Consider the following 10,104-nt stretch of genomic DNA (forward strand, 5'->3'; position numbering starts at 1 on the left):
CACTCAAAACTCTTAAAATCCATGATACGTGCCAGACATCTCTGACACATGCTACCATCCATTTCACCTGAATGAACCATCTCAACTGCAATCACAATAAACTAAGTGCTGCTGCATCAATGAATCGTCATATTCACAGAAAACTATGAGCATGGATCTAAGAGATCACAGAACAGTTGAAAAGCCATCAAGCTAAACCCTTAAAAAAAATTGTTCACATGTTTAAATGGAGAATGATAAGAACAGGCACTGTAGTAGCCAAGAACTTGCTTCAATATTTTACATTACTAAAGAGATGTTTGTCAAATAGTCACAACACCAAAAGTTATTGAATGCTAAACACCTATCAATGCATACAATTAATTTTAGAACAGGGATCAGTTAATGAAGACCTTGGTTCTTTGACCTCTTGCTTTAGTTGTACGTGCTGTCCCCTATCCAGCGGAATCACTTTAACAACTTCATTTGCTAGTACTCGTGCTTCCCCAGAACAAAATGACACAATGAGATTGTCCTTATCTGGGACATTTTGCACAAAACCAACACTTTTATGTTTAGCTCCTTGCCACCCATATGTAGGAGCTGTAACGCTTCTCTTGAATTTTACCCAATCTCCAACTTGATAACTACATAGTATTCACAGAAACAAAATGCCGATCATCGTTTCAATAAAAAAGTGACAAAAATATGAAATAGCACTAAAAATTCAAATGACACTGATTACATTGTGGGAGACAAATGTACTCCTTTCGCCATCAGTGCCTCCATCAAATCCTCAGAAATCCATTCTCTCGGAAGAGCCTCCAAGTAGTCGCATAATGTCTTACCACTGCCAGGCACCACCAAAACATTTATATGGCAAATTCAGCAGCAAATGCCATTCTAAAAACAACATGAGTGTGGACTCCAAAATGGAGTTTTTGTTTATGTGAATCAAACCATTGAAAGGGTAAGAATTACCTATGATTCCTGGCTTCGACAGCAGCGTCAGGATACCTAAGCATTACAATGATCCACTCAAGATTTTCACGTATCATCTTTGCTACATCAGCTGCTATATGGAAGGCATTGTCACCATCATCATCCTGACATTTGACAGAACATATGAAACAGAGCACCTAAAAGTATATATGAATTGAAAGTCCAGCAAATATCGTTCACAAATATAAACTGATTGTGAAATTCTAGTAGAGTCAAATTCCCGAGTGGAAGTTGGCGGCAGGCAGCAACAAACACCAAAATTTTGAAAATTATTTACGCTCAGAAAAAAAAAAAAGATTTGTTCCCTGCCCCTAAAAAGAAAAACAAATATCTTATTATTTAAGATAATCCTACAAAAATCTATATAGATTATTCCCTCCAATGCTTAAGTTGCGGATGAGCCACCAGCAGTACCATAGCATATTGAAATCCAGGTATAATTTTGACAGTGCAATATTACTTGCCTCATTTGCATCTATTACCAAAACCATGTTTACTCCAATAGACAAAAGGAAAGTCAATTACTTCTATTATCTTCAATTCCAGAGGTTAAAATGATAGTCAAACTACAAACAACCAGCGGCTTATCAACCACAAATTAGGAAAATTTATCTAAACAAGTCCTGTTTTGGACATCAACCATTTCAGTAGGAATTTCAGACATAAGTAAATTAAGAAGAGCTGCATCCAATTAAAAAGTTAAAGAATAAAAAAAAAAAAAAAAGAACCATAATCTACGAAAGATGTTAGTCTTTTTGTGCTAACAATCGTCTGCGAGATGAAATGGAATCAAGACATGCAAGATAAAAAATGCTACTTTGCTTAATGATTAGTCCATAAAGACAAGATTTCTCTGCTACTTGCTGCAGAACCATCATGCTAAGAAAGTATAATTGGAAAAATGCAGAGTATGGTAAAAACAAGAGTTTAAAAATCTTCAATGCTACACTTAATGGTGTAAAATCATCCAATTTTTTCTCAAATTACTATGTTTATTTGCCAAAAGGAACTCAGGGAAATGAACCTTGCATCGTAAAATCGAGAAAAAGTAGTGGGGGTGCTCTGTAATCCATTTGAAAGTGCTTCCTGGAAAGAGAATCCATTTTGATAAAAAGCAAGTTTTTGGAAAGTAATTTTTAGGAACCCACTACTTGAGGAAGCCCATTGTGGCAAAAGCAGCTTGCTTTCAAGGTCTTCTATGCACCATGTAAAAGATAAAGATAGCACTTAAACACCAGATAAAAAAAATTCAGATTTTGTCATTATTATGTTGTATTTTTATTTCCTTATTATGTCAAATAAGGAGTCATAATTTTACATATTAGCTACTGACTTATTTGAGATTTGATATTCAAAGATGTACATTTATTCATTATGTAAATGTCATTTACCAATGACTTAAACAATGTAAAAACCTTAAGACTAATACTTTCTAGGTAAACATTCCCCAGCAAAGCTCTTCTTAACAAAGTTCCCGATTGGCATTAAGCCTGACATGCACGTTGGGTTCTTTGAACTTTAGTACATTTTGCTGCTTAATTCCACAGTGCCACAGAAGTCAGATCTTATAAAGCTTTATGCAAGAAATACAAAAACAACCTGCAGATTACAATTTGCCCCAGCAGATAAAAGCAATCCAACACATGATTTTGCACCTCTAGCCAATGCAACATGGAGAGGTATCGTATTGTGCATGTTCCTGATGTTTACATCAACTCCATCATCAAGAATTACCTAGTCAAGTATATTCACGAAAGGTATGACACGAGTTAAAAATTAGAAATATATACTCAGTAATGTCTAAATTCAGTAAATCACAATTCGATCTCAAAATACTTGGGTCAAATGCAAGAAAGGAACAAACAACATCCACATGGACCACATGTAACTGTCACCTAGCTTGCTTACATTTTTTGTTTTACTTGAATAAAATCACGATGCATACCTTGACCAACTGAACATCATTAATCATAGCTGCAGTATGCAGAGCTGTTCTTCCATGTTGGTTGTCTTCAGCTGTTGGATCTGCTCCAGCAGCTAGCAGTATCCGTACAAGTTCTCTCCCTGCTGCTAGATACAAGCATTAATCCAGTATTACAGAACTTGCATGAGATTTTTCTTGACCAAAGAAGAAAATGAAAATGAACATAACAAAATTACTTCAATTCATTTGTACCAGGTACTTAATCAAAAGAAAGGTAAATTGTAGTCTAGTTTACCAGCTTCATGTTCTTTTTTCAGGGCAGCAGCCATGCATAAAGCAGTCCCAACACGGCTTGGAATATCAATGGCATCAGCAATCTCTTCCCTGGATGCAAGCTCCACCCATCTTTTGACAATTGCTACATTCCACGTCATTATGCATAAATGCAGTGGTCTGTAAAGTAAAAAGACTTTAAATTTGCACCAGCAAATCAATAAACAATATTCTTGACATTAACATTGCAATAACATTCATCGACGTACTCAAAGATCTATTGATGCTGAATACTTATCAACATTCAGGCCTTACACCTGCTTTAACTGACTCTGTTGCATTACTTTCAACAAATTCAGTCCTATTTTAATATTCTTCTTCTTAAATGTAGAATATCAGAAAACGACTACATGTTGGCATCATAGAACCGTCTGTTGCAAATCACAAACCACACACTATAGGGATTCCAACCAGACATTTTATTCCCAATTTCTTTGCCCTTGCTAGTCTTTGTGACTCGAGAAAGCCTTCATACTCGACACCACCAGTACTTGGCTTCAATTTTGAATGATAAAACTGTCCTAACCTCAAAGCTTTTTATGCAAAAGCTATGGGTAAAGTACAACTATAAGGTAGTACGGGAAGCGGCAATCATTCAAATAAAGCCAAACACGTACAGAAACCATAGATTATTCACAGAATTCTCCTGGCAACCAGAAAAGGGTTCCTTTTAGGTTTTCTGGAAATTAAGTATATCCCTTATTGCCATGGTGAAGAATAAGTAAACTCCAGTAAGCATCTCTTTCAAGACACATGCACTATTTTGATTTAACTATCACAATTAGAATGGGAAAGACACTGATCTGCTAAGATATCATACTTAAAGTTTGAACTAATGCATTAAATCATCCTTGGATCATGACTTCAAATAAAAAACCGAAGCCAACTATCCAGCTATGATGTTTTGGCTCCTGCACATTAACAAGCACAAACCAACTAGTGGTGTGAAACATGGAATGAAAGCAAAGAAGAATCATTTCTACATACGTCAAATCTTTTGAGTTCTGAAAACTCATTGATTTACATCCTCCATTTTCCAATATCACAATAGCACACTCCGTATATTTCTTGGCAACAGCTCTATGAAGTACAGATTCACCCTCATCATCTACTGCATTTGGATTAGCCCCAGCCAATAATAACTCCTGTAATCATCCATGGAAAGATGAACCAAAACCTTGGCAATAAGCACAAAAAGCAGAAAATGTCAACGAGCAAACAACAGTCAGATGAACTTATGCGTCTTGATTTCAACATCAAGCAATGTGGGCCTATATTGAAACTATAATCTATACTGCAAAATGCACAAATTTAACGTCACAATGCATTTCTTATTCCCCTCCCTCCTACAGATAAACTTTGCTTCTTCTTTTCCACACTAGTATTATACGTAAGGCAAAGAGAAACCTACTCGCATACACTGTGGTTGGCCATGATAGGCACAAACATGGGCAACTGATGGTCCAAGGCCTTCCCTCAGTACAGATTTGACATTAGCATTCTTCTGGATGAGAGCATGGACACATTCAGGTGATCCAGCAGCTAATGCAAACACCAGCGGAGGATCACCATCTTTGTCTAGAACATCTACATTAGCCTCTTTGTACTCCAAAATTGCCTCAACAAGTTCCACACTACCCCGTCTACAAGCCAGGTGAAGAGCAGTCTGACCATCAGAATTCTGTGCTTCTAGTAAAGAACATAACAAACTACCATTCTGTCCTGATGCAGACCTGGCAAGCAACTCTCTACAGAAATTTGTAGGGGGTACAAGAATAATTAGGCAAATCTATCTCTTGATAAATTGAAGTTGAATGACAGCAAACCATGAAATTCGAAGCAAAACAAGGGAAAAGACAGTCCAAAACCAATGCAAGTAATAATAACAATATTCATGATAAAGATTGTCATCAATTGAATTTTCTAAGAGACATAAAGAGTAAAGCGGACTAACCGGACACCATTTAGATCGCCTTCAGAGACAAGCCGGTGAAGAAGGTTAGTGTTATCTTGGTGAAGATCCAAGTCAATTAAATTAGACGATTTCATTCCATTTGCCATTGGATATTTTGCCAAGTCACTACATATCAAATTGACCATACAGATCTGAGTTGACAATAAGCTGAAATGCAATAATGCATGAGATATAGATCATAAGCACATATAACAGATAAATTAAAGAGGAATTAAAACAATATTAAAGCAAGATTATCTAGTATTGTTAAACTGCAATCATACACATAGTTTAAGTATCAACATTGACTAGATACTGGTATATAAACACATCAGAGCAAATTATAAGGGGAGACAAAAAATTTCATCCCAGAGTTCCTACTTTTCAGGGCTTGCAGGAGGACTGCAAGGTATCTCTTGCAAATGATGAAGAAATGTTGCTAACATTGCACTAAAAGTTGGTCTTCTAGATGGCCGAAACTGTAAGCATTCACCGATCATCTTCCATAATTCCCTTGGAATGCCAACACCTACAACACTTGCATATTGAGGAGGTTGCTTCCGTGCCTTCACAACTGCTCTATATATTTCCTCTGCACTTAACCCAGCCCACCTGCAGAAATAGTGTGAACGAGGAATTTCCAGCAGTCATAGCCCTTAAATTGTACACATAGTAGAAGATTAATGGCAACAGTAAAGATATTCATTGACATACGGGATAGAACCAGTGCACATTTCCACCAATGTACAACCAAAGCTCCAGGCATCTGATTCTGGAGAAATGCCAATTGCATCATCCCAAAAGGGATTAAGTGATTTCTTCACAGGCTCCCATGCCTCAGGAGCAGTATAATTTGGGCTAAGCATTGTGCAATCCATGCATGAATGCACCCTTGCAGACTCACCCTCTGATCGAGCTTTCCTACATGCAGGCATTTTAAGAATTGCTGGAAGCCCATAATCAGAAACAACAGCATGACCATTTGAGTCCAGAAGAAGATTGGATGATTTGATATTCATACAAACAATGCCAGCTGCATGCAGCTCAGCCACACCACGAGCAATGTCTGCCCCGTACCTGCAGCCAGAGATGATAAGTACGTCAAGACACAATCATACGAACTACAAAACAATAGAAAAAAGATTGAAAAGTATAGTCCAAAGTCAAATATATTTCACAACCTATGAACTATAAGTTTGGTCAAAAGTCAAATATATTTCACAACCTATGAACTATAAATCCTTTGATTCATTTAGTGCGTAAATTTTTAACTCCTTGGCATGGAAAAGTTAGCTGGTTAAGTTAATTTTTTTTGAGCAAACAAAGAAGTGCTAAAGTGATAGAAGAAAATCGTCCAATTCAGTAAACCCAGCACTTGGCATGGCAAAATTAGCTGATTAAGGTAATTTTTCTGAGCGAATAAACACGTGCAACTGTGATTGAAGACAATTATCCAATTCTGAAAGCCCAAGAGGCCTAATGATCATTTAAGTTCACCCACAACCAAGATTTCCTTGAGTAGGTAAGGTCATTATCACAGAGCTATTGCAGGAACGGTTACCCGTACCACAAAAGAGATAAATTATTAGTATGTCAGTTAGAGTCAGCTACAAAGAAAATAAACTGCAGTCTAACGAACAGCCATATGAAAACCAGGCCCCATGGAACCCACCTACATCTAATTTTGATTTAACGCATAACAAGGAACAAAATGATTTGCTCTACTATAATTCTCCAACATGATTATTGTATATGATATTGTAGTAACTAATTCTGTCAATAGCTACTAAGAGAAAAATCTCTCCTACAGTCTTTTTTTTGGTAATAACTTTTTCATTAGTCAATTTTTTAGAATATGAGGATCAGAAATAAATTTTGTAAGACAACAGTCGAAGTACCAAGTGATACCCTACCTAAATTTTAAGGTCTACATAGAAACTATACTCGAAATTCATAATAGAAGATCCCTGGAAAGTTCAGTTGAAATAATCTATCAAGACTAAGAACAAAGCAGATATGTGTTACTAATTACACAATCATCCAATGACAAGCTGTAAACAATAATTGCCCTGCTGCTTTTATAGAAAATAAAGGAATTGTCTAGTGCACTAACAGTGAATAAAATAACTCAGAGCAAATGATCCATTAAATCCTTTGTTTTAAACCCTAAAGACCCTGCTTGATGCCCATGGATTGACCGTCATCGTCACAAACAGGGAAAGGTAATTTCTCTACAACTATCATATCAGATTGAAAAGGCTATAGCCAAAAGCCTGGAACTAGTTAATTTGAGCACAACTTCAAATGTATGCCTTGACCAACATGAGTTTCTTCGAAACTCCTAACCATGAAAGACATGGTTCGCCGTCGCGCATCGTGGTCACTGTTGTTCCACATCCGTCGCAATATATCGGTTGGATATCGAGTAATACACATATTATAGTACATAAAATTTTCCAAAAAATCTTAAAAAATTATTTAAAATTAAAAATATCATAAAAAGCACAATTTGAAAAAATATCCAAGTCGACTCCGAGTTGACTCGGATATTTTGGCTGATTCCATGCATCACGGATTCGAATCGGTCAATATCGGCCAAGTCAGAGCGAATCGCTGCGAATATAAAATTATCCACAATTCGAGAATCGATATCGTCCCGGTGCCCTCCATTCCGGTTATGCTGAGATGGCTAACCATGAATTCAAAGATGGTCCTAACCAACATCTATGACAAAATGAAAGGAAACACTTCCAAACCGAACTGAAAACTAAATGCCAACCTTTCACAATTCCAGTCATTTTGGAAGAACCTAGAATCCAATGCATCTGAAAGCAATTAAATAAAATTATATGCTACTATAGAACCCACAATTATCAATTCTTACGCTTTCTTTCCTTTTGCACATTTTACCACAAGGAAAGCTTTGTCCAAAATTTGGCCAAAAACAATAAGAATCATCATCACGAAAAGAAATGAGTCAACATTCAACATTCAACCCATACATCCCCATGCACAGAGCAAGAAAGATGGACAGCTACCTAAGGATTTGTTCAAGAGTGAGGCGGCCTTCGTTCCTCTGCATCTCAGTCTGCACCGACCCTTTACACCTATCCATTACTAAACCCAAACTCCCATCTTCCATCCTGGTTGCACCGTGAAACGCACACACATTCCGGCACCACATTGAGGTTTTTCTCAGCCCATCCAGTTTCCCCTGAACCCAAACTATATCCATCTCCTCCCCCACTGCCAGCTTTTTCACTGCCACTTTATGCCGGCATTTACCATTGCTCCCAACCATCACCGCCGCCCACGTTTCCACCACCGCACTCCTCCTACTAGTACTAACCCCATTAATCCTATTCCCATTCCCCTCAATCCTCCTCAGTAACTTCAGCCCTTGATGCATCCCCACCTCAATCCGCCCACTTCCGCAGCTGGTGGCAGCGTGGGCCCCCCTTCGCCGCCTTCTTGCTGCCGCTACTTCGTCATCCACCTCATCATCGTGATTATAGCTACTATGATTAGTATTACTGGTGCCAAAAGAGAAGAGTTTCCCACCCCGTTCATCCATGTCATCATCATCCTCATCCTCCTCCTCCTCCTCGCTGAAATAGTTGCTGGCGGCCGTCACAGAGGCCGAAGAGTCGTTGATCAACGCAAGGATCGCATAGTTCTTCTTCAAGGCAGTGACAGAGTTGCCGATGGTGGAGATGTGGCGGCATCTGGGGCAAGAAAGGGTGGTTTCCAGGGACGCAGAGAACATTTTAGAGAGGCAGTCCTTGCAGAAGCCATGGCCGCATTGCAGTAACAAAGGGCACCGCTCATCCTCGTTGTATCGATTTTGACACACTGTACAACAAGGAAGCCGCATAATTCAATTTGAATCAATTCAGCTTCTAAGTCTATCGAATCTAAGGATTTTTCCTCGACAAAATTGTACTAGTTTCCGTCTCAATCGAACTTTCCAATCCAACTCCAACTGAGATGAGGAGGCTAGTTTTCACGGGATTTTGGGGAAGGGGGCAGTAGATCCTTGGAAGAAAATAAGATGAAAACGAAGAAAGAGATGAAGAACAAGAAGGCATAAGCTAATGGGAAGAAAGGACTAAAATGAAAGTGGGGAAAGAAAAGCTTTTTTCGAGCTTTATTAAGGGTTTTAACGTTTTAGACTTTTTTATTAGTGATGTTTGTTGTTGATATTTATGCGTGTTTATTTGTTGTTTGTTATTTTTTTTTCTCTCTCTTTATCTTTTCTGCATTTTCTATCGCTATGGCTGAGCGACTAAGTGACCGTGCATTTCCAACTAAATGACTAGAGTAAAACTTAATACTCGTGGATATAGGCGTCAAAATGGGTAATTTGGACGAATTTGTATTAGTTAAAATGAGTAATAAATATAAGTAAATCAATCCATTTATATCCATTTATATTCATTTAATTAGATGAGTATAAATAAATAAATCAAAAAATGAGTTGGATAACTCAATTCTTCATTTATAATCTACTTATTTTAACTTTCTCTAAATTCATTTTTACAAACTAAATTATCAATTTATATCACCCTTTGCAATCATCATTAGTTTTAAATATTTACTTATAATGCTCAATATACCTAAGTACCAATTTTTTCCCATCCATGCTCTATGTCGCAAAATTACATATTATTTAACAAGTGAACAATAAGAATTTAAAATTTTGAATTAAATACTATGAAAGTTAACATAAAAATTTAATCCAAAAATTTTGAATTACTAGCATTTTGTTCATGTGTAAATTTAAAATTTTATTTTGGAAAGGTATGAAGGAGGCTAAAACTTATCATAAAATTGATAATGCTGAAAGTGAGTAAGTTAACAAACTACGAGAAAATAAAATGATAAGATAAAACCAACAAATAATAATAATAAT

General features: G+C 37.0%; 1 protein-coding gene across 2 annotated transcripts; it reads right to left on the minus strand.

Annotated features, from left to right (window-relative positions):
• Nucleotides 1-24: 24 nt before the first annotated feature.
• Nucleotides 25-9,295, minus strand: LOC113756412 (E3 ubiquitin-protein ligase KEG-like). Of its 2 annotated transcripts, none has more exons than XM_027300097.1 (12): nucleotides 8,231-9,295; nucleotides 5,907-6,269; nucleotides 5,574-5,804; nucleotides 5,193-5,318; nucleotides 4,650-4,986; nucleotides 4,226-4,383; nucleotides 3,201-3,358; nucleotides 2,927-3,048; nucleotides 2,581-2,715; nucleotides 961-1,085; nucleotides 725-829; nucleotides 25-626 (listed from the first exon to the last, which is right to left on the minus strand). In XM_027300097.1, the coding sequence occupies exons 1-12, from the start codon at nucleotides 9,064-9,066 to the stop codon at nucleotides 347-349; spliced, it is 2,976 nt and encodes a 991-aa protein (XP_027155898.1). In that variant the 5' UTR covers nucleotides 9,067-9,295; the 3' UTR covers nucleotides 25-346. The 2 variants fall into 2 exon arrangements, with proteins under 2 accessions (XP_027155898.1, XP_027155897.1); XM_027300096.1 differs by having other exon boundaries at nucleotides 2,927-3,051.
• Nucleotides 9,296-10,104: the final 809 nt, after the last annotated feature.

This window comes from Coffea eugenioides, unplaced genomic scaffold (assembly GCF_003713205.1).
Source record: "Coffea eugenioides isolate CCC68of unplaced genomic scaffold, Ceug_1.0 ScVebR1_2294;HRSCAF=3297, whole genome shotgun sequence".
Taxonomy (NCBI): domain Eukaryota; kingdom Viridiplantae; phylum Streptophyta; class Magnoliopsida; order Gentianales; family Rubiaceae; genus Coffea; species Coffea eugenioides.